At 36.8% G+C, this 25,608-nt stretch overlaps 2 protein-coding genes across 6 annotated transcripts; one reads left to right on the forward strand and one right to left on the reverse strand.

The window, feature by feature from the left end:
• Nucleotides 1-3,008: 3,008 nt before the first annotated feature.
• Nucleotides 3,009-6,395, reverse strand: LOC125674508 (ATP-dependent DNA helicase Q1-like). The gene is made up of 2 exons (XM_056161060.1): nucleotides 6,019-6,395; nucleotides 3,009-3,834 (listed from the first exon to the last, which is right to left on the reverse strand). The coding sequence occupies exons 1-2, from the start codon at nucleotides 6,393-6,395 to the stop codon at nucleotides 3,009-3,011; spliced, it is 1,203 nt and encodes a 400-aa protein (XP_056017035.1).
• A 6,238-nt stretch (nucleotides 6,396-12,633) lies between these two features.
• Nucleotides 12,634-25,608, forward strand: LOC125673720 (uncharacterized). Of its 5 annotated transcripts, none has more exons than XM_048910496.2 (3): nucleotides 12,634-12,829; nucleotides 21,035-21,316; nucleotides 21,589-25,608. In XM_048910496.2, the coding sequence occupies exons 2-3, from the start codon at nucleotides 21,050-21,052 to the stop codon at nucleotides 21,892-21,894; spliced, it is 573 nt and encodes a 190-aa protein (XP_048766453.1). In that variant the 5' UTR covers nucleotides 12,634-12,829; nucleotides 21,035-21,049; the 3' UTR covers nucleotides 21,895-25,608. The 5 variants fall into 5 exon arrangements, with proteins under 5 accessions (XP_048766453.1, XP_048766451.1, XP_048766452.1 ...); XM_048910494.2 differs by having other exon boundaries at nucleotides 12,637-13,019; XM_048910495.2 differs by having other exon boundaries at nucleotides 12,637-12,753.

Consider the following 25,608-nt stretch of genomic DNA (forward strand, 5'->3'; position numbering starts at 1 on the left):
CCCAATGGTTCCCAGATGAAAACAACTTGAAAATGCTTCAACAGATTTCAATTAATTTTGCAAAGCTGTTAAGTAGTACAATAAAATAAAGGTCAAGATCCATTTTCAGCAAAATCCAAGAAATATTTTTCGAAGAAACACACAACATCCGTTACATTACCACTGATCAGCTTAGTGTATATTAAATCTGGTAAATCTCTACAAAAAACTTAATGAAATACTCTCATATATATTTAATTATGATTGTATGGTGTGTTTTTTTTAGCTCACCTGAGCTGAAAGCTCAAGTGAGCTTTTCTGATCGCTTTTAGTCCGTCGTCTGTCTGTCTGTCCGTCTGTCTGTTAAACTTTTCACATTTTCGACTTTTTCTCCAGAACCACTGGGCCAATTTCAACCAAACATGGCCAAAAGCATCCTTGGGTGAAGGGCTTTCAAGTTTGTTCAAATGAAGGGCCATGTCCCTTTCAAAGGGGAGATAATCACAAAAATGCAAAAATAGGGTGGGGTCATTTAAAAATCTTCTTCTCAAGAACCACTGGGCCAGAAGAGCTGAAATTTACCTGAAAGCTTCCTGACATATTGCAGATTCAAGTTTGTTCAAATCATGGTCCCCGGTGGTAGGATGGGGCCACAAGGGGGGATCAAAGTTTTACATACAAATATATAGGGAAAAACTTTAAAAATCTTCTTCTCAAGAACCGCTAAGCCAGAAAAGCTGAGATTTACATGAAAGCTTCCTGACATAATGCAGATTCAAGTTTGTTCAAATCATGGCCCCCGGGGGTAGGATGGGGCAACAAGGGGGATCAAAGTTTTACATACAAATATTTAGTTAAAATCTTTTTCTCAATAACCACTGAGTCAGAAAAGCTGATATTTACAAGAAACCTTTCTGACATAGTGCAGATTCAAGTTTGTTCAAATCATGGCCCCTGGGGGGTAGGATGGGGCCACAAGTGGGGGGGGGTCAAAGTTTTACATACAAATATAGGAAAAAGCTTTAAAAATCTTCTTCTCAAGAACCATTGGGCCAAAGAAGTTGACATTTACATGAAAGCTTTCTGACATAGTGTAGATTCAAGATTCAAGATAAGGACTAAGGTTTTACATGCAAATATATATGGAAAGTCTTCAGATATGGGCCAAGGTGACTCAGGTGAGCGATGTGGCCCATGGGCCTCTTGTTTATCTTAGTAACTAAAATATAATCACTTTTCAGGTAACCAAAAAGACAGACTTGAAAGTGACAATTGCCAATCAAGAGTTCGTTTGTACATCTACAATAGACAACCAAACAGCAGTTGTGAGCCTTGTAATCAATGGGAGGCAAGTGATTCTTCAGGTACCACTCCCAAGGCTTGAGGAAGGATACAGTTTTAACTTGAATGGAATACCAATGTTTGTTAAAGGTGTTAAGAAAGGCAATGATGACCTTTATAATTATGTGCTTAATTTTCTTCAATGGTACTTTGTTATTCTTCAAATGAATGATTCCATTCATGAAGGGGATATCACCAGAACAAATATTATTATGAAGACAATGATTCCCTTCTTTTATTCACATTCGTCACTGTCGAAATATTTCACAGAGTGTGTGGATTTCATTCTAAAGACTGAATTTACCCTACCTCCACATGTAGCTGAGATGGTAAGAGCAGCCGCTTTCGTTAACATTCATGGAGGAGCTGGACAAAATAAAGCAGCAGATTTGCACAAGGAAAATGAAGTGAAGCTAGTGAAAGATTTGATCAAAGGCCTTGGTGCTAACAAAACAGAAAAGTCAATAGTTGCTATATCAAAAGCTGCTCCAGTGATTGATGATGTCACCAAAAATTTTGATAACATGTTAAAAATTAATGATTCGAACACCAAACACAAGAAAAGGTCATCATTAGAAGATATCAAGGCTGCTATTTGCAAAATCAAACCCCTTAATGTTTGGAATTTCGTTGAGAATCGATTGCTTGCCTCTTTTTCTGGAATAAGCCGTTCACCCTTTAAATTTCACAGAAAGGACTTTTTAGAACAATTACGGTCAACAATTTTCCGACTGCAGAGAGATTTACCTTGTGAGGCAGATGAAGACAAAGATGAGGACATTGAAGAAGAAGATGCCTTATGAACAATAATGTTTATTCAGTATTCCAATTGAAAAAGTATGGAGTAAATATGGGGTAAAACAAAATTACCGAACGGCGATAGTCAAACTCATAATTCCAAAGAGAAGTGACAAATCAGATGTACAACAACCGGAGAAATTAAAACCGCAGGTCACTATTGAGCCTTTAGTGATGATTTTATGTGTGTGATTTGTTGTTAACAAAGTACAGTCAACATCCTTTGATGGATTTTAACGAAATTTTGTATACACTTAGTACTGATGAAACTGTGCAACCCAATTCATTTTTAATGTCATGCATCAAAGATCAAGGTCACCGTTTCTCTTTAAGTGATTTTTTGTTTGCAAATTCTTGTTAACAAAGTAGAGCCAACATTCTTCAATGGATCACAACCAAATTTGGTAAACACTAAAGACTAACAAAGATTTATAAGTCTATGGAATATCAAGGTCACAGATGAACTTTAATGTTATGTTTGGGTTATGCTGACCATTGATATTGTTTCTCCAATAAATTCAACATTTCTGATGAATTTTATTACTTTGATATGTGTCAAACAGCAAAAAATATCCATGTGTCATTAGTGTGGCCAAATCTATCTTTGGGTCCACATTTGCCCCCAACTTGCACTACATCAACTTGTTGCTGGGCAAGGGGATGCACTGCTTGGTGGTGGCCCTGTAAATATTTAAATAAGATAAAATGTAAGACATAGCAAAGGAAAAGTACTTTTAATTCTGTTCTTCATCCTACAGTCACAGTGAGGCCTTCAACATAGAAGAAATGTTTGTACTTCACTGTAAGTCAGTTTATATTGTTGTTATTTTTATAAGAACACACTTGTGAAATTTTAGAAATTTAGAGCATTGTGAGAACTTATCATAAATTTATTCAAGTTCACTATTTTGGGATCTGCAGAAACTGCAACATTCATCCTTTGGCCCATTAAATATTGCTTTGTCAAAGCCAAAATACTGTAGAAGCTGAAGTCGAAAACATCCATGATTTCCTTTACAATATTTCACCATTGCTTCTGATAGACCTTTCCTGTGTTTTGCTAAGTCATTGTTATTGATATACATTGTTGCTATGGCTTTTTGACCCCTTCTTCCAGCTCTTCCAATCTCTTGAAAATACTTCTCAAGTGTGGTAGGAGGTCTACAATGTACAATTCTCACGATTCCCGGAGCATCTAACCCCATGCCAAGAGCTACTGTTGCTAAGATGAGCCTTAGTTTTGGTTTCTCTTTTTTCAGCTCTGTTACAATGTGTAATTTCATTGCAGTGGTGTAGTCCTTGTGGTACTGCCCAAAAATTCTGTTTTCAGGAATGGGATCTCCAATATACTGGTCATCTTTCAACTCGTAATTGATATACTGGTAGAAATACCCTAAGGCCTCTAAACTTTCTACATATACAATTGTAACTGGATACCTATCCCCCAGGTCTTTTAGTTCCTGTGTTAGTGGTTGGATAATGTCGTCATACTTGTCATACTTGTGTATATTTGGCAGTCTGGTTTTGATTTCCAAATATAGGTTTGGTCTATCAGGGTTGACAGTGATTACAACAGGTTTAGAATATTGCAATGTTTTTGACAGAAATGCAATAGAAGATGGTGTAGCTGTTGCTGTAACAGCCAGGTGTGCTGCATTAGGAAAAAGGGCAGTTAATTCTCCGATTTGTTGAAACTTTGGTCTAAAATCCTCTCCCCTACAAATTAACAGAATAATTGTAATAGTAATTGCACTTCATTTGATGATATAGATTCATTTTAATATGCAAGTTTCTAATAGTAGTACTTTATTTAAGAAATAAGGTATCATTTAAAAATATTTATCGGGATATAAATACGGGTTGGTCACGTGATCAAATTCCATAAAGCCCGAAGGGCTACTTTTAACAAATGTTCATACGCACAGCCGTGACCTCTGTTGACCCCGTAGTAGATTTATCCAGAAATAAATACGTATTGCTTGTAATAGTGTTATGTAGGAGAAAACAGTTGCAAATGTAAATATAACGGAATAAAAAGCATGTACAAAATGAGTTAAATTTATATACATACATGTACATGACAAAATGGTCAGAAAAAAAAGTGATACTAGTACATGTAGTTTTAATGAATCATCAATATTCAGCTTCCATGTACATGTACTGTCTTAATTGTGAGTAAAATTCAGGTACATATAGTAGGTATTCAACTTAAATATGACTTTTTATCATTGACAATTTCTTCTAAATCCTGAGTTTATTTTTAGTTTTTAAGGATATAAGATGAGGAGCCTGTAACCCCTGAACTTCCCTATTTCCTATTTGTAGTTACATGTATATGTATGTTGATTGTAATTGTATAAAGCATCTGTTTGATTGTGGCTTATTTTTTTTTTACATGTAAAATTAATTCTGGCATATCTTTTTATATTTTTACAACTGCCGGTTCTACTTTTATATCAATCAATATGTGACACAACCCCCATAAAACAGTGGCAATTTAAAAATCCACAATGAAAAACAACCAGCTACTGAAAACTTTAAAACACTTTTGAACAAATACAACTTTTGTCACACTATTAAAACTCCTAGGGTATATATAGTGTGTGATGGATTTTGATAGTTTTTTTTTAATTTAAAATATAATTCATTTTGTGTCTGTCAAGGAAATTTTTTGTTGATTTCTTCTGGATCCTTAGATTTCAGTTGAACTAGGAAGATGAACTTTTGGCAACTGAAACCAAGTTTAACCCTCTTAATCCACTATATATTTTATTGCCTGTAAAGTGTAATGAGCCAGGACTATGGTGATTTGATCTCAATGCTGTGGTATGTAAACACCTGTTGTTTTTTCTTTGACACATACAATTATATTGAATCCATTCCTGTTAAATCAAAGAGTTTGCATTAATTTCCTTAAAAAAACTATTAAAAATAAACCTGCATATATCATTTCAAGAACAAACTGGTTAAGTATTTGTACATGTAAATAAACTACTAAGTCGTACAATCTATTAACATGTTCCATATTTCCAGTGTACAATGTACGTAATAACTAGGGTTCCCAGGGCTCGAACCTGGTGTCTCTATACTTGATAGAAACAACACCATTAACCCTTGAATGTATACATACATTGATACACATGCAGTTAAAAAACACATAGCAAGAAAGAAATATATCCATGAAACTTACCACTCCTCAATCATATGCACTTCGTCAACAGCAATACAACAGACTATTTTCTGAAAGACCTTAGTACGTAACATCCTGCTTACAGATTTGGTAAATAAAGCCTCGGGATGACAGTACAAAATCTCAACTTCACCCCTGGTTATGACACTCATATCAGTGGACGTAATCTGCATGCAGTACCAAAAAAAATACATCATGTAAATCTTTTTATATTTCTATTAACATGATTAATGGTTCATTGGTTGTGATGGCTATTATGGTTGTTGGTGATACACTTGCTGGTATTTTTACTCATTGAGTGGTCAAAATGGGTACCTGATGTTGTTAGTGTAACAGAAATGGTCCAGTAGTTACCATTGTAATTTTCGGATGTTGTGCATATAAAAGCTCTACATCGAACTCGACAGTTTAGGTTTCAGGCCATGCACAAAATACTAATGATTATTCAGATATAAAATGAAAATTGTAAGTAACAACATGAATAAAATATCTTTATTTTAATGGTATATGCCTGCAACCCAAGCATATGCAAGTACCAAGAAGACAACATTGAGAAATAAAAGACTGTTTTTGCACAATCATGGGACAGGTTAAATACATGTAGGAGTATTCCCCAACCTGATGCATTTTAAATGCATTAAATAATGATAAAATCTTGATGGGATACATGTATATAACAGCTGTATAACATTACCACGAGGCATGATTACAGAACAATACTCACAATCTCAGGTTGCACAAGATCATCACTATCACTGCCACTTTCTTCACCAGACCTTTTAACACAACATATGCCAGTACCCTGTATGTTGATGTAATATGCCTTGATGCCTTTCTTGCACAGCGACATCACTTGATCCTGCATTATGGCTGTCAATGGGCAGATGACAATTACCATCCTGGACACATTTTCAGCCTTTAAAACCCATGGCAACATTTGAAATATAAGGCTCTTCCCATATCCAGTGGGTAACACGCTTATGCAGTCATTCCCTTCATATAAAGATTCTAATGTCTCTCGTTGCTGGTCCTTTAAACAGAAATTTACTCCGAGTTTCCTCAATGCTAAATTCACGTTGGCTTCCATTTTTTCTTGATACTGTTAAATATTGAATTTTCAATTTACCCAAAGAAGAAGTTTCCTCAATGCTCAATTCACGTTGGCTTCCATTTTTTCTTGATACTGTTAAATATTGAATTTTCAATTTACCCAAAGAAGAATTGTTGTTCCTGGGAACCAGTTTTGGACTACATCGCAGCGCGTAACATTACCTATGTTTCCGGCGAACATTTTGAGTCGAAAATCTCCTTTGTGCATACGAGGTTACTTTTTAGCGTAGCGGAAATGGCCGAGTAGTTACGATTGTCTCATAGCGCTCTCCCAAGTTCATACCGTCCTAGCCCGGCAGTCCTAGCACGCGCAGTCGGCACGCGCACCACTAGCTCGGTGCAGCCTACGCGCGCTCTCGAATGCACTCTAAAACTTGACCTTTTGACCTCAAAAGTGCACTCAGTTGAACCCCCATCGAGGGGTGTTTATACTTCTGATGTTTGTTTATGTATTGACAAACGATTTTTACTAAAAATATGCAACGCTTGAAAGAACTTTACTTTTATATGAATATGCTGTTATTACTTGCTATTTTACTCGGGACACCTTAATCCCGCTGTGGATCCATCATTTGCGTAATGACGAGCTGAGGTTCGAGACATTTGTATGAAGAAGTGTACCGTCTTCCTGGTCTGCGACTCGACTGAACGTCTTCTTTTCTTAATGTCTTCTTGCGAAAGAATGGGCTCAAATCTATACGGCTCCAAACTTAACTGTTCGTGACTTGTCATGTTTACTGTGCTGCTGATGAAATAAACCGGAATAGACGGTGTGACGTCATAAATTAAACTCCAATGGCCACTCTCTTAGCGGTGGGTAATTCAAAATACATGATAGATTAATATTGATTTAATTGTTAAGCATGGATTTTGTAGTTAAAGACTGTCAACTACGATATCAGTAAGTGATACTTTATTCATAAAAGCAACTATGTGGTTAGGGCTGCCTTTCCCTTTAAAAAAGTCAAACGGAGCATCAATATCTATGTACCTGAATTCCTACGTTTTTTACCAGTTTTAATAATCTTCCAATATTCCCTTGGGTTTGCTGTTTTTATTTTTTTCATTTTACAACATACTTCCCTGTCATGTTTCTTAATGCCAGCATTCATAAGTTTGTTGCTTATCCATCTTCGCATCTTCTAATCTAAACTTCTTATGTTTCTTATCAGCTGATTTAAACAATTTTCTTGCTTGCTTACACTCGTGTAGTAGTGACAGCATTTAACTGACAACTTCATGCAGTCACGAGATTAATTTTTTGATAATTCACCCAAATGTATTCTGTATAGACACTTTATTGATAATGTTACCATTCAATTTTACTTGACAAAATCTATTCCGGAAAATCTTATTAATCTTTTAGCAAAATTTAGATTGTCTGCTCACCAGCTTAGAATTGAACAAGGTAGATATAATGGCACAGCAAGACAAGATCGATTGTGTGAATTTTGCAAATTGAACGAAGTTGAGGACGAATATAATTTTATTTTAATATGTCCTTTGTACAAAAACCTCAGAACTGCATATATAAAAAAAGTATTAGGCTTATTGGTCGCATGCTTCTATGTTGAAACTGGTACAATTGATGTCAATTTATAATAAAAAAATAAAACAACTCTGTAATCTGGGTAAATTTTTAAAAAGTGCTTTACTCTTACGATCTAGCCAAACTATCGTCTAATGTATATGCTGGTTTTTGTTGGTTTCTTTTTTATGTAAACTTGACTTATAACTCTCTTCATGTATGTCCATCCTCTAATATTCACTCCACCTTTCATACTACATGTATATACATCTTTTTTGTTTATACTCTGTAATTGAATATGTATTATGCTGATGAGCCTTAAGGTTTAAACCCAATAAACAATACAAAACAGTGACATACAATATCGTTGATGTAAAAGTTTGAATTATATGTTTAATTATTCATATTCATGTTTTATTGAACTACTCATCATGATGTACGTATGTCTTGAGATAAAGATTACATTTGCTTTTGTGGTGGAAACAAATTATTTGCATTACAAAATTGTATGTATTGTGAAGTGACTTTTATCGGTTTGTCACTATATATTGATTCTGGTTACCACTATTATTAATTTGAAATATGTGCCCCGATATTATTTTATTAAGTGGACTCTTGGTTTCTCCCACATAAATTAAGCCACACAGGTTTCATTCAATGGCGTAGACAACGTTAGAAGATTTACAAGTCAATTATCAAAAGTTGTGGTACAGAACTTATGTATATCCGTAATCCAGTGAGATCACTACTGAATGAACGTCTAGTGATCAGTATATCACAAGTTTTGCAATTTTTTTGCAGAACGTTTTGAGGTAGAGCATGTATGTGTTGTGATAAAGATTATATTTGGTTTTGTGGTGGAAACAAATTACTTGTATTGCAAAATTTTATGTACATGTATTCTGAAGTGACATTTATCGGTTTGTCACTATGAAATTGATTTTGGAAGGTCAAAGAAGGATAACTCCTAACCAAGGTGTATAATGCTTGTATAACTTTATCATTGTATTTTACAATTTCTCACGGTGTTATTGGATTAAATATCATTGATAAACTTAAAACCAAAACATCAGCACTGTCCTATATCTGAGCAGGGTGGCTACATCGATCTACTTTCATTTCTGACGAGTTTAATTAGGTCGTTTCGAAGTCACAACTAAAATTAAAAAAAAAAAAAAACACTCCGCGAAGTACAGACTACACGAACACCAAACAAAGACATTTTTAAAAAACAAAATGTTTTACATATAGACACAATATACTCTGAAGTCAGAACCTTTATCCCGATGATTGATTGATTGATTGATGTTTTCCGCCACACTCAACAATTTTTCAGTTATCTGGTGGCGCCCAGTTTTTATTGGTGGGAGAGAGAACTCAGATACATTGTACCTGGGAAGAGACCACCGACCTTCCGAAACTTCGAAAGATTCGAACCCGCGCCGACAGAGGTGAGAGGTCGTGTGATGTTGAGCGCGATGCTATAACCACTCGGCCACGGAGGCCCATTCGGAGGATCATGAAGTTCACAATTTTGGTAGAGGCCTTCCTGCTCTACATCACCAGGTATTTGGTTTTTCTTACACATGTGCGGCTGTACATGTAGAATGAAAAAGTTTCGAAAATTGGTCAATGTGTTGCAGTTGTTATCCTAACCCTAAGGCCCCAAGGGTGACGGAGTCCTGACATTTACACTTTAACCCCCCCCCCCCCCCCCACTCCCCACCCGTCAAAAAATGATTCATACCAAATTTGAATGAAATTGGGAAAGTAGTTATGAAGAAGTTAAAAATGCTATGAATATTTTGTCCCACCAAAACCCTATCCCTGAGATTGTGAAATTTAGAATTGTGGCCAAAGGGCTGCCTATCTACTCCTTCTAAAGATCTATTTAACTTCAATTCAGGGTCAATGACATTAAAAAATATGCTATCTATATGTTTTACACATAAACACTTTGCACCAAGATTTGACCCACCCTGTAGTCTACCTTGGAGATCATGAAATTTACAATTTTTGTAGAAGTCTTCCTGTTCTACATGCCCATTCAATATTCATTTAATCTCTTACAGACATGGAATTGTAGAGAGGAAGACTTGAAAATTGGTCATTTTTTGGCTCTTTTAGTCATCATATGTCATGCTCTTGAGGCCCTAAGCCCGGGGGCGCACGAGTCCTGAAATTTACAATTTGTGTCCCCTTTGACCTAAAGATGATTCATACCAAATTTCAAACAAATAATTTAATGGTAGTTATCAAGAGAAAGTTTAAAATGTTCAATTATTGAAGCAATACTCCGGACCAATGATAATATATCTCCCGGGTGACTCAGGTGACCTAGAGCTGAAGATCTGTTCCCCTCAGGGAAAATATTTAGACATACCAATCTACAGCTATAGGTGACCTTAAGAAGTCGAATTATCTGGCTTTTGTGAGATGATGAAAACGACACGCTACAGAAGTGTAATATAAACTAGTGGCTTTTTTCTTGCCCCTGATATATGTGAGAAAACGTTCACCTCCCTTACTCGAGAAGTTTAGGTACAAGGCAGGTTCCCCATATTATCTGTTTAAAACAATTTTAGATTGAACAAGTCTGGCATTTTACTACATCGTGAAGGTACAATGTTTACAACATTAAAAAGGCGCGAAGATAATGAACAGTGATCAACCTTCTAAATCTCATAAGCAATACAAAATAGATAGTTGGCAAACACGGACCCCTGGACACACCAGAGGTTGGACCAGGTGCCTAGGAGGAGTAAGCATCGCTGTCGACCTGTCATCAAGAGTATGTATCTTACCTCGTCGTCGCTAGCCACGCCTTCTGAGTCCCGGAGTATGTATCTTACCTTATCGTCGCTAGCCACGCCTTCTGAGTCCCGGAGTATGTATCTTACCTCGTCGTCGCTAGCCACGCCTTCTGAGTCCCGGGGTATGTATCTTACCTTATCGTCGCTAGCCACGCCTTCTGAGTCCCGGAGTATGTATCTTACCTCGTAGTGTGATTGGAGACAATAGGCGTGGTTTGCGACGATTGTAGAATAAGTGACGTGGATTCTACAGAATTTGAAGGACCCGAGAACATTTTTTTCAGGACATTACTTAAATCATCTAAACATATCTGGCAAACTTTTAAATACTTTGGCAAATAAAGAAATAATTATGTGGATTAGGTCAAATGAAGATAATCTATTGAGTAAGGCTGAGCAAATTTTTTACTGATTACATTTATAAAATAAGAAATAATACTCTGTGTACAATAATAATCAGATTACTTTGTAGTATCAGTGGCGGACTTACAGTGACTAAACATTTTTCAAGAAAATTGTAGAACAAACAAAAGTATTAGGTATGACATTATACATGTGCATAAAGATAAATATATCAATCATTTGTCGTTATTTATTGATTTGATGCATTAAAGTTTAGCGAGAATAATTTATCAATTTAAAGTAGCCTAAAAAACCTGGAGTCCCCAGTCTCAGTGGCGTAGCTTCCATTGAGGCAACCGAGGCAGCTGCCTCGGTAAAAAAAAAAAAACAAAAAACAAAAAACAAAAAAAAACACCTTTTACGTTGTTAAAATGTCGAATGCTTCTGGGGGGGCACAGCCCCCCAGACCCCCTGCCTCGGTAATATTCGAACCCAAGCTACGCCTATGCAGTCTACGCCTCCTAAAAGATCCCGGATCCACCCCTGAGGACATGCATGATAACAAAATATCGAATATGTCAGTACGAATATTCATACAGGAGTGTAATATGAATCTTATATTCTACTGCCACCTATAAACAATTACAATTCCAAACTGCTACAAACGCCTTTTAATAAATAGAGAAAATATTACAGTATTTTCACATTCACTTGGCGTACTTATATCTTGCATCAACATTTGAACCTTGGCAATTTTATATATACATGTAAATATATTATTTATGTAAAACATACCGGCTATGATGCGTGGATTTAAAATTAAATTGCTCTGAAAATCCTCAAATTGCTAAAGGATAAACATTTGTGACATTACGTTTGTAACAGGAAGGGAGAAAATGCAACGGACCAGACCGGGATTCGAACCCGGGCCCCCTGAAACTCTAGTCAGGTGCTCTACCAACTGAGCTATCTGGCCACCGGCTATCGAATCCGCCTGACATGACCGCTATGTACATTCCTCCCTCCTTAAATGTCTTCACACCTGAAGACATCAACCCAGGATCTTTATCCCCTGGCAGGCATTTTCACCTGTCAGTTCCAGGGGCTGGTCACGGCACCAAATGTAACAGGAAGGGAGAAAATGCAACGGACCAGACCGGGATTCGAACCCGAGCCCCCTGAATCTTTAGTCAGGTTCTCGACCAACTGAGCTATCTGGCCACCGGCGATCGAACCCGGCTGACCGCTACCCGTTCATAAATATGTACTTTTGGAAAATCACACCTACATTAATCTTAAATATATTTTTTTTTTTATATAAAAGTATTTATGAACGTATTTATTGAAGAAGAAAAAACCAACAGCAAAAAAAAAAAAAAAAAAAAAAAAAAAAAAAAAAAATAATAATATAGGCCTAATGATGATAAAGAAATAAGTAAAGAATAAAAGCCGGTGTTTGTCAACAGATTTGAAAATTAATTTTGGACACATTTCATTTATTAACCTAAAATTGCAAGTTTGATTTTCCCGCCAGTTACTAAAAAAATTTGTAAACAAACATACGTTTTTATCAAGGGCAACCACTCTTGCAGTTGCTATATTAAAGTAAAGAGACAAAGCGAGGAACTCTAGAGACGGCTAGATTCGCGGAGGTAGGTGTTGATTGTTGTGACAGGATTTAATGTACAAGAACAGGACCAGACTGTGAAGATCTAACGTCCATACAGTGTCAGTACTTAGTGAGTTTATCGTATAATATCGACGTCCCGGACTTGGCCTAATCTGCTAATTTTTTTGTGGTAGGACTAATTAACGATCGGTGCTCCTTGGACTAATCTGATCTCTAAGATAACAAATTCTTGCAGTCCTTCCCCTCCAAACGAAAATCTATCATCGACTGATTGAGATCAAATCGCACGTACGTATGCAATGAATGTATACATTTGTGTTATTCTCAGGCGTATGGTGACCTTTAAGCACTAAAACAAAGATCATATATGTACACACACGAACAGGTAAGTATTATTGTATTCGGTCTAATTCTCGTGTTTTAAAGATAAACATATGATATATTTTGACAGATAAGATGCCTAGCTTACACAAGGTACTCCGAAGGAAATTATTCCCCGGGGGTCGCGAATCGATAGATCTGTGTGTACGTGATTGGAGATCCGTCACCTCCACTTGTAGAGGCCAAAGTCCACATTATACATTCCTCCAATACTGCAAGATCCGTTAGGCCTACAAATGGTACAGCGCGCCGACTGTCCTTGAAGAAAATCTATAAGGTCTATGGAGCACAGGGGGTTGTCTGCCGAATTGTGGAAAATAACAAAAATAAATAAATAAAAATATATAAATAAACATAACTGAATAAATAAATAAATAAAGATATGAATGCTTTCTGTTTAGAATTGACCTTTGAGCAGTGTTGAACAGTGTTGAAGTCGTTTCAGTAAAACATTGTTTAAATTTGTACTACCTCTAAATCTGAAGATTTTATTTTAGTGTCAAAATGTGCTATATTATTTTAAATTATAGTTTTGTGTATAGGTATTTTATAAGTATAAGTATTTTATTTCCTACCCTTAGTCTTATGCTTTCATATCTGTATATTCTTGCATGAAAGTTTTCTTTTATTTTGTATTCTTTTGTTAATCTGTGATATGTCTGTGTACTATATGTGTACATGCATGCTATGTGTCTTTGTCCTTGATATACATGAATGTGATATCGGTTAAAAAGCTCTACAGAGCTTGTGTTTGATTTATTGAATGTATATAGTGCCGACTTTAAATAAAATTTACTTTACTTTATAAGTTTAACCACAGTCTGATTATATAATCAGACCCCATGTACTCATTATCATTGGGATAACGATACGATAATGAGTATGGGGTCTGATTTTAATCAGACTGACTTTAACCATAGTCATTGATGAAATTAAAACTAAATTTAAGATTCTATTGAAATAGAGATTTTGGTTCTATTGAATATCCAGCATTAAACATGTATAGAAATCTATTCTTGTACGGGAAGACATAATGTAATTATGCTTCATTCAGAGCCTCTGGGTAGTTTCCTAACACCAATATTGATAACAAAAGTTTATAAATTACCGCTTTCCTCTTTTCTTTCATTGAAATAGTAAATTGCAATTTTGCAACAAAAATGTTCGACACCAAAATGACAGCTGGCATTGCTGTAAATTACACCTCATGTAAGTACACTGTGCTGACTGTGCACTATCACACTAGGAAGATGTGTCACCAAAACGCCTTCAAAGGTGATTTTAAAGAGTATTCATATTTTTATATTTTTTTCTTTATTTTCCACGCTCTGGGAGATAAGTCTTAGTCTCTGCTGACCTCAGATATTCTTTCAGTCATTCCAGCTAGACTGTATAGGTATCTAAACAGAATTTTGTCCTGCTGTAAAGATATATAGAAGAGGAGAGAGGGGAGATATAAAAGTTACATATGGTTTTATGATTGATGTAAAAAGTAGAGCTTAATGGGTTCTACCTATGAAAGGGGGAGCTAGGGCTGACATTTTCAGGGCTTAATGGGTTCTACCCACGAAAGGGGGAGCTAGGGCTGAAATGTTCAGGGATTGAGGCGAATCTAGGTTTAGATAGGGTGCATTAAGTATTGTGGGCAAGTATATTGTGATTATTTATGTATTTCTGTATGTCACAGTCATTGACTTATGCGAATAAATTTAACAAGGATTGAATGAAACCCCTTCACTCCTGCTGGATTTGGAGCAGAGTCAGCCCAGCTTTTATGAAATAGATCTATTCATCCTATAATCTACATAAATTATGCAAAATGTAAATCGATGAAAAGCCTTCTAATGCAATTGTTTGATATTTGGTTTAATTCCAACTGCTCAAGCTCCACACGCATGGGCGTGGTTTGTCATATGGCCGTTGCGCATGGAGATAATTTTAAATACATTTTCTTACCAAAATTCAGGAAGAAAGCATTAGAAAATTTTGCTAGCAATAAAAATAATTTTGACTCTATTGCACTGTGTAGACTTGAGGATAAATCTCCCATGTTATTGGTATAAGTTGTAGGTAGATAACACTTATTTACTTGTTATAAATATTTAGCCCATTTTTCATTGTACTGAACCCGGTCTGTCCTGTAAATATTTCAAGGTTAAGATATCTCCCTGCTATCTGTCTGAACCTTTACCACTCGTGATAAATCTACACATATAATCAGCCATGGAAAAGTATTTGAAAAATATTATTCTTTTCGGATGATCAACTGAAAAAAAAATAGAGGAAAAAATTTCTGCACACACGCACCGCGTACCGATGAAATTTTCTATCCATTCTATTATCCATACGTAGCTTAAATTATTCTCTGAAGAAATGATCACCTCTCGCTCGTGTAAATTCGCGCTTTTCAAAGTTTTGAAACAAAACATTTGCGCATTTGATGTGTAAAAATCCGAGCTTTCGCGTTAAACGCTCGCTTTTGTTATTGTAGGTTATACATGAATACCGCTCTCTTTTTCACCCACAGCTCCCCATTAATCTTATATCAGTACATGTGACTTCGTCAATCGCAGTCGTCTGGGGCCATGTCCTGATATAACCCCTCCCCTTCTATAATCACAGTCAAATAAAGTACTGATAACTTCGCGATAAATCACTGCCTCGATGACCCTGGCGAACACATTCTTTGTCGGGCCAGTGATCTTGCTTTATACTGAAGCACACATCGGGTTGGTGAAGATTTATATGCCAGTGTTTTGAAAGATTAAATAATCAAAGGACAGATAATTACAACACGTTGTCGTCGTAAAAGACACCGCAGTGTGGGGAAAATGGGCTGGTATCACAAAGGTCAGGGTCATTATACTACAACCAGGCCGTCCCACAGGGGTTATCACAAAGGTCAGGGTCAATATACTACAACCAGGCCGTCCCACGGGGCTTATCACACAGGTCAGGATCAATATACTATACAACCAGGCCGTCCCACGGGGCTTATCACACAGGTCAGGGTCAATATACTATACAACCAGGCCGTCCCACGGGGCTTATCACACAGGTCAGGGTCAATATACTATACAACCAGGCCGTCCCACGGGGCTTATCACACAGGTCAGGGTCAATATACTATACAACCAGGCCGTCCCACGGGGGTTATCACACACGTCAAGATCAATATACTACAACCAGGCCGTCCCACGGGGGTTATCACACAGGTCAGGGTCAATATACTACAACCAGGCCGTCCCACGGGGGTTATCACACAGGTCAGGGTCAATATACTACAACCAGGCCGTCCCACGGGGGTTATCACACAGGTCAGGGTCAATATACTATACAACCAGGCCGTCCCACGGGGTTATCACACACGTCAGGATCAATATACTATACAACCAGGCCGTCCCACGGGGTTATCACACAGGTCAGGGTCAATATACTATACAACCAGGCCGTCCCACGGGGGTTATTAATCAGTACACTACCAATTAGGCCATGGACGTAAATTTTCAGTAATAATAAAAATAAAAAGCACAGAATATAAAAAAGCGTGTGGTGTCAGTGCAGTCCGCGGTATTAAATGATCTGCCAAGTTACAGTGCCCACCATCTCAAAATAAAAGATTCCTTTGGATACACAGGCGCTTGTAGACAAGGCATTCTCCACCCCACCCCACCCACTCCTGTATTTTTAGCTCACCTGAACCGAAGGTTCAAGTGAGCTATTCTGATCACATTTTGTCCGGCGTCCGTCTGTCTGTCTGTCCGTCTGTCTGTAAACTTTTCACATTTTCGACTTCTTCTCCAGAACCACTGGGCCAATTTCAACCTAACTTTGCCAAAAGCATCCTTGGGCGAAGGGCTTTCAAGTTTGTTCAAATGAAGGGTCATGTCCCTTTCAAAGGGGAGATAATCACAAAAATGCAAAAATAGGGTGGGGTCATTTAAAAATCTTCTTCTCAAGAACCACTGGGCCAGAAGAGCTGAAATTTACCTGAAAGCTTCCTGACATATTGCAGATTCAAGTTTGTTCAAATCATGGCCCCCGGTGGTAGGATGGGGCCACAAGGGGGGGGGGTCAAAGTTTTACATACAAATATATAGGGAAAAACTTTAAAAATCTTCTTCTCAAGAACCACTAAGCCAGAAAAGCTGAGATTTACATGAAAGCTTCCTGACATAATGCAGATTCAAGTTTGTTCAAATCATGGGCCCCTGGGGTTGGATGGGGCCACAATAGGGGATCAAAGTTTTACATACAAATATATAGGAAAAATCTTTAAAAATCTTCTTCTCAAGAACCACTAAGCCAGAAAAGCTGATTTTTACATGAAAACTTTCTGACATAGTGCAGATTCAAGTTTGTTCAAATCATGGCCCCCGGGGATAAGATGGGGCCCCAAGGGGTGAATCAAAGTTTAACACACAAATATATAGGGAAAAACTTTAAAAATCTTCTTCTCAAGAACCACTAAGCCAGAAAAGCTGAGATTTACATGAAAGCTTCCTGACATAATGCAGATTCAAGTTTGTTCAAATCATGGGCCCCGGGGGTTGGATGGGGCCACCATAGGGGATTAAAGTTTTACATACAAATATATAGGAAAAATCTTTAAAAATCTTCTTTTCAAGAACCACTGAGTCAGAAAAGCTGATTTTTACATGAAAACTTCCTGACATAGTGCAGATTCAAGTTTGTTCAAATCATGGCCCCCGGGGATAGGATGTGGCCCCAAGGGGGGATCAAAGTTTTGCACACAAATATATAGGGAAAAACTTTAAAAATCTTCTCAAGAACCACTAAGCCAGAAAAGCTGAGATTTACATGAAAGCTTCCTGACATAATGCAGATTCAAGTTTGTTCAAATCATGGGCCCCTGGGGTTGGATGGGGCCACAATAGGGGATCAAAGTTTTACATCCAAATATAGAGGAAAAATCTTTAAAAATCTTCTCAAGAACCACTAAGCCAGAAAAGCTGATTTTTACATGAAAACTTTCTGACATAGTGCAGATTCAAGTTTGTTCAAATCATGGCCCCCGGGGATAAGATGGGGCCCCAAGGGGGGATCAAAGTTTTACACACAAATATATAGGGAAAAACTTTAAAAATCTTCTTCTCAAGAACCACTAAGCCAGAAAAGCTGATTTTTACATGAAAACTTTCTGACATAGTGCAGATTCAATTTTGTTCGAATCATGGCCCCCGGGGATAAGATGGGGCCCCAAGGGGGGGATCAAAGTTTTACACACAAATATATAGGGAAAAACTTTAAAAATCTTCTTCTCAAGAACCACTAAGCCAGAAAAGCTGAGATTTACATGAAAGCTTCCTGACATAATGCAGATTCAAGTTTGTTCAAATCATGGCCCCCGGGGATAAGATGGGGCCCCAAGGGGGGATCAAAGTTTTACATACAAATATATAGGGAAAAACTTTAAAAATCTTCTTCTCAAGAACCACTAAGCCAGAAAAGCTGATTTTTACATGAAAACTTTCTGACATAGTGCAGATTCAAGTTTGTTCAAATCATGGCCCCCGGGGATAAGATGGGGCCCCAAGGGGGGGATCAAAGTTTTACACTCAAATATATAGGGAAAAACTTTAAAAATCTTCTTCTCAAGAACCACTAAGCCAGAAAAGCTGAGATTTACATGAAATCTTCCTGACATAATGCAGATTCAAGTTTGTTCAAATCATGGGCTCCGGGGGTTGGATGGGGCCACAATAGGGGATCAAAGTTTTACATACAAATATGTAGGAAAAATCTTCTTCTCAAGAACCACTGAGCCAGAAAAGCTGATTTTTACATGAAAACTTTCTGACGTAGTGCAGATTCAAGTTTGTTCAAATCATGGGCTCCGGGGGTAGGATGGGGCAACAAGGGGGATCAAAGTTTTACATACAAATATATAGTTAAAATCTTTTTCTCAAAAACCACTGAGTCAGAAAAGCTGATTTTTACATGAAAACTTTCTGACATAGTGCAGATTCAAGTTTGTTCAAATCATGGCCCCCGGGGATAAGATGGGGCCCCAAGGGGGGGATCAAAGTTTTACACTCAAATATATAGGGAAAAACTTTTAAAATCTTCTTCTCAAGAACCACTAAGCCAGAAAAGCTGAGATTTACATGAAATCTTCCTGACATAATGCAGATTCAAGTTTGTTCAAATCATGGGCTCCGGGGGTTGGATGGGGCCACAATAGGGGATCAAAGTTTTACATACAAATATGTAGGAAAAATCTTCTTCTCAAGAACCACTGAGCCAGAAAAGCTGATTTTTACATGAAAACTTTCTGACGTAGTGCAGATTCAAGTTTGTTCAAATCATGGGCTCCGGGGGTAGGATGGGGCAACAAGGGGGATCAAAGTTTTACATACAAATATATAGTTAAAATCTTTTTCTCAAAAACCACTGAGTCAGAAAAGCTGATATTTACAAGAAAACTTTCTGACATAGTGCAGATTCAAGTTTGTTCAAATCATGGTCCCCGGGGGGTAGGATGGGGCCACAAGTGGGGGGGAGGGGTCAAAGTTTTACATACAAATATAGAAAAAAGCTTTAAAAGAACCATTGGGCCAAAGAAGTTGACATTTACATGAAAGCTTTCTGACATAGTGTAGATTCAAGTTTGCAAAGGGTAGTTTGGGCCATGATAGGGACCAAGGTTTTACATGCAAATATATATGGAAAGTCTTCAGATATGGGCCAAGGTGACTCAGGTGAGCGATGTGGCCCATGGGCCTCTTGTTTAATGTTCTGTGCTTAGGGTATTTACTTTATTTGTTTTCCAACGTATTTAACTGATGAGAGTATTTATTTCAATAAAGTAAACAAATCCCACATGTATAGAAATCATTTATATAAATGTTGTATCAAAGGACAGTGATCATACTACATATGAAAATGAAGCCCCCCCCCCTTTGTCATAAGTAGTGACCGGTCTAATATTTAGAGAACACTAGTGATTTTTACCTTCAATTACACCTTTTATATTTTCTCTTTTATAATGATTAATTCATTGGTAGATCCCGGAGGTGTACGCTATATATAGTGAAACAGTTAAACCGCAAATTCCTGCTCTTTTCCCACGGGGCACGTTCCTCGGGTGAGTGATGTGGTCCACGGGCCTCTTGCCATACAATGACTGTTAAATGGGCATTATCTGTCATTTTGCCAAAAAAAAAAATTAATTCAATGCACATTGCTCAACCGAGCTCGAAATTAACATACATATGTCCTTCAGTCCGTGACTGGTTAAAAGTTTGGCGGACTGACTGACATTTGTTTTATTCAGTCCGATGGGGCTGGTCAACTTTCTAAAGCGTCACTTTGAAAAACTTACTTATCGAATATTAAAAAACACACTTTTGGCATTCCCCTGTAGACATCAGACGAACCTGATTAGTGTTGCAATATTGTCCGAGGCATATCGAGTTAAATCCCTTTGTTTTATTTGAATAACATTAACGAAATGTGGTTTTAAAATTATTTCTGGAAAACGCTGGTGGACGGGTAAAATTTTCTGCAGACTGTTTCAAAATAAACCTTATCAGTCCGGCTGGACTGGTGACATAAAACGTTAGTTTCAAACCCTGCTCTATATTATATGTTTCAGTAATAACACCAGTATTTGATTATTTCAAACACCCCATTAACCTAAAGACAGGCACATAAATATGTGATTTTTGTGATGAAAGAATTATTGTCATGCAAGACGATGATTCTTCCTTCTGTAAAAGCGATTATCCAACGTAGTTTTATTAGATTTCTCTTGTTTTTTGTACAAGATGAATGTTTTTATTTGTCATTAATATATATTCCTATACCATTGAGATATTTTGAGAAAAAAATGGTCGACATCACTTTCACAGTTAATGCCCCTTTAAATGAGAAATAAACTTGTGTCTATTTATTTGCAGAAAATCTGACTGACGATGTTTGGCCTGGAAACTTTTGCCGCGGTCTTCCTGTTCTTTCTGGAGTGTTATCACGTGTGTAGTCATCTCAACGTGCTCTTTCGGATCCGACTACTTCCGCGTAAAGATCTAGTCCGGATCCGTTTCTACTTTCTGTTTGACCTGATGACGGTGTTTTGTTCTTCCTTCCTCTTTCTCCAGAGACTTCGATGGCTGGCAGCGATCCAGATTGTCCAACACATGTACTACTTCCTCTTTTGGGAGAAAACAAAACCTGCCAAAAAGGTAGGATCCATAACTGTAGAAATGTCTCTATATTCCATTGAGTGATTCTAGGTTCTGAGTGTGTATGCTATTTCGATGGAATAGAGATAAATCGTATATACAATTTTTTTAAAGTTTGGAAGTGGTAAACAATATCCTTACGTAACATTTTAACAAGTTTCTTCTGCATCTCCCGCCCCCTTTTACCTCACGTTTTTGAAGGAATTAGGAAATCAGTATAAATCAGTAAATCGATCAATGTCAATCGATCAGTGATAGCTTTATTTTTGTAGATCGTAAGTTGGAGTTCCTTGGATTGGACAGCTAGTCAGTATAAAGAAGAATGGCACTTTGACTCCATTTTAGGGACGGTTTTTGACATAGCTGTTCATGGCAGCATGGCTTTCTGTCTTGGCCAGTATCTGTCCACGGCGCAGATATTCATCAGCCTCTTCCTAGTTCAATGCTCGCTACTGGCTGTTTTATGCGGGCCGTGGTTCGCTTGGAGCTGCCCATGGGCGGCTCCCAAGTGGGTGCAGAAAAGGATCCGCCCCCTAAGTGAGGAGGAGGTTCGTCTTGGTCTCGGGAAAAAAAATTAATGGTCATCTGTTTTAGAAACTCTTGAGGGCCAAATTACACGGGGTCAGATTCATTGAAATCATTTCGAATAAACTTGACCCTGCTATTTTCTCTAATCACGTTTACACAGCAATAGTTCAACATATTCTTTAGACCGATATGAATATTTATAGTAATAATACAATACCCCCCCCCCCCCATGTATTTTGTTAATACAAGTATTGATGCGGTGTTTATGATATATTGAAATAGCCCAGAGTTAGACTCCAGTTGTAAGTAAATTTTGTGGCCGGCTCTTAATATCATTCATGGTAACAAAAAATGACTTGATTTAGAATCGCGAGATAAGATTGTGTAAAATGTTTTCAATGAACTATAACTACCTATCTGTTGTCCAATCACAATGCACTGCTCTGTACAGCAATTTATTTTGTCTTGTTTACAGGAATTCATATCATGAAACTGATGTTTAGGTTTTCTTTAAGGTTCAGATTTTGAACTTTGTAGTTTTATACGTATTTATAATGTCTGTACTTTAGTCAGATTGAGGAATTATTGTCATGAAACTGATTTTTAATTTTTGTTTAAGATGGACTTAAGATTTTTAACACTATGCATTGTAGCTAAGTATTGCAGAGGAGGTGTAATTTTGCGCTCATACTTGCAGTCATAATACCCCCCCCCCCCCTAAAGAAGTCTATCAAATACCTATGCACTTCAGATCGTGTGATTTCATTTGAATTATCTGTAATATATACAGTGGCGGATCTGTAGGGGAGGTATGGTACATTTTTAACAAAATAGGTCACTTTTTGTTGCAATTTTGAGATCTTCATCCCCTTTCTTTTTCGAACGGAAAAGGTACATCTCTGGATCACAAGCCCCCTTTGAAAATTTTCTTGACCTTTCCCAGATGTAAAAGCTATAAAGTCGCTCATTTTCGCGGGGAGTTGAATTTCCGTGGTGTGAAAATTTTGATATTGAAAGACGAGAGATAGAAGTTATCTTGATTTTTTTTTTTTTTTTTTTTTTGTATTTCATGTCCCGAGTATTTCCACGGTATGAAATCACTTGTAGATAGACCCCCGCAAAATTTAGCAGCTTTTCCGTTTAAATTCGATTAAATGTGAGTCTTATGAAAGTATTAATGTTCTAAGTTGCTAAATATCAAAATATCAGTATTATTGAATTGGTACGGATTGGGGCTCCGTCCGCTAAGTATGATTTTGGCTAGATTACCATCTAGTCACGTGATTGTTATAAATTTTCAGTATCCACATGTGAGCTCTCGTTGCTATGATTGTATTTTATTGTTTTGATTGTCTTTTATTGTTATTATTGTCTGAGGTGGTTGTTTAGAAGTGTTTGACCGTTTCTGAAATACATAAGATGATTACAGAAGTTCCTCGAGCCTCCTTTCACCGGTACTGTATTGAACGGACGCGTAATTAATACTTCATGTATATAGAACGGAGTGAGTAATTAACACTACATGTATATAGAACGGAGTGAGTAATTAACACTACATGTTTATAGAACGGAGTGAGTAATTAACACTACATGTATATAGAACGGAGTGAGTAATTAACACTACATGTATATAGAACGGAGTGAGTAATTAACACTACATGTATATAGAACGGAGTGAGTAATTAACACTACATGTATATAGAACGGAGTGAGTAATTAACACTACATGACATATAGGCTGGTGGGAAAAGGGTCGAGGTATATCATTTCATATACTTTTAAAAACGGAAAGACATTTCTTATTCTTATATTGAAATCATTTGAATTTCGTTTTAATGATAAACCCGTGTTCAACTCTTCAATTGTATTCATGCGTAGTGATTAGCCCATTTTAAAAGTTGGAATTTTTTTTTCAGAAATTAACTTTCAGTTTCAGTTAGTGTCATTGGAGAAGTGATGAATGTAAATATTTCTGTATGTTATATGTTGTATTTTGATATTGATTATTCACTGTCATTCTAGTGGATCATGTAACTTTCCTATCTTGACCACCCAGTGAAATTTACAACAGGGCACTCCCAATATTTAGTAATTTACTTTGTACTGAATTTAAGACCATAGTCTTTTATTCCCTGTATTATTATAAAAACTGTTTTCTGGTAAATTAAGGAGCTATGGTTTGTGCCATTTCGTCACGTTTATTGTGAGGAATTTATTGCAAGAGTTTGTCTGATCCTGTTTTGAGCGTTGTATACGATGTTATATTCCGTATCGTGCACGCGAATTGACACTTCGTTGTTGTAGTTTTAATGTACTATTATGCACCAATTCTAACAATTTTAGAATGTTCCTTTTTGTCTGAGAATATTACAAGTTAATCAGTTGTCTGCGTCAATACTTGCATGGACTCGTGAGATAGACAAGCCATTACATCTCGGTCAATACGACTTTGTGATTTTTAAAGTGAACATAGAATACATTTGCATTAGTTAGAATTTTTTACTCGGTTAAAATGCATTACAAAATCTAGTCGCTATTTTGAATTGTATATATATTATTTCATTTTTATCTGGCGTATATAAGCTGAACTGTATCTCTATATCTGCACTCGTGGTTGAGTTCACCTCTCTACCCATAAAACCTCGTCAATGATTGATATGCATTCGTCATTTCATTGCAGTCATTGTTAAACCTTAATAAGGTTTAAACAAATAAGGATGTGCGTTATATGTGTCAGTATTTGGCTATAAAAGCAAACACACTGCGAGTCATCTTGTTTAAGATACATTCCTAAACATCGAAAACAAAACGAGAAGCATGAAGAGTCATATTGTTACCGACTTTCTGATTGGTCGCATCTAGCCCCAAATTTACATATTTGCAATGGCTTTCTGATTGGTCGCATACATTTTTACGATGGCTTTCTAATTGGTCGCTTACATATTTACGATGGTTTCACAGCAAACACGAAAGGAAAGAGCAGATCAGCCAAGGCTATCTGACAATGTAGGCTTTTTATTTTTATGTATTTATGAGCAGAATGTTCATTTCTACTTGTCTGTTTTGTTATAATAATCCAACAAATGTTATGTTTCTTTTCTGTGAAGACCCAGGGCTAAGGATATTTAGGAGGTTGAGGAATGGTGTTAGAATGTACATATGCATGTTGCCGTACTGACCCTTGTCAGGAAATTTGTTGTCCGTGAAATCATCTAGGGTTTAACCCTAAACACTATATCTCTGTCTTGCTACATGTATATCCTTACAGAACACACAATTTCCGTTTTGCTATGTCCTTACAGAACATTGAACTTCCGTTTTGTTATATCCTTACAGAACACTAAACTTCCGTTTTGTTATCTCCTTACAGAACACTAAACTTCCATTTTGTTATGTCCTTACAGAACACCCAACTTCCGTTTTGCAATGTCCGTAGGACGTGGGCTCCGCAACATTCATTGCACAGCTTTTTATGTTTTACTTGTTCCTTTGTTTTAAGATGAAAAATGTTTATTTACATTTACATGACGATAAATTTTCCTTTGCTAAATATACTAATTAGCTCGAGGTACGGAGACTAATTTGTGAAGTATGTTTGTAAATAATTTATTCCATTTTATGTTCATGACAGGATGTAAATAGATATATGGTTTTCATGTCAGCTGCACAGACAATGCAACATTTGTTAACTTTGTTTGTTTTTTCTTCTAATTGATTTACTGGTATGTACTTGAGGTTTGAGTTAATAAACTTTTCATTCTCAC

Source organism: Ostrea edulis, chromosome 3 (genome assembly GCF_947568905.1).
Source record: "Ostrea edulis chromosome 3, xbOstEdul1.1, whole genome shotgun sequence".
Taxonomy (NCBI): domain Eukaryota; kingdom Metazoa; phylum Mollusca; class Bivalvia; order Ostreida; family Ostreidae; genus Ostrea; species Ostrea edulis.

Coding starts and splice junctions, on each gene's coding strand:
- LOC125674508 (XM_056161060.1), bottom strand. CDS start 6,395: ATGGAAGCCAACGTGAATTTAGCATTGAGGAAACTCGGAGTAAATTTC. Junction 3,835..6,018: donor GAGATTGTGAGTATTGTTCT/GTAATCATGCCT, acceptor GTTAATTTGTAG/GGGAGAGGATTTTAGACCAA.
- LOC125673720 (XM_048910496.2), top strand. CDS start 21,050: ATGTTTGGCCTGGAAACTTTTGCCGCGGTCTTCCTGTTCTTTCTGGAG. Junction 21,317..21,588: donor AAACAAAACCTGCCAAAAAG/GTAGGATCCATA, acceptor TTATTTTTGTAG/ATCGTAAGTTGGAGTTCCTT.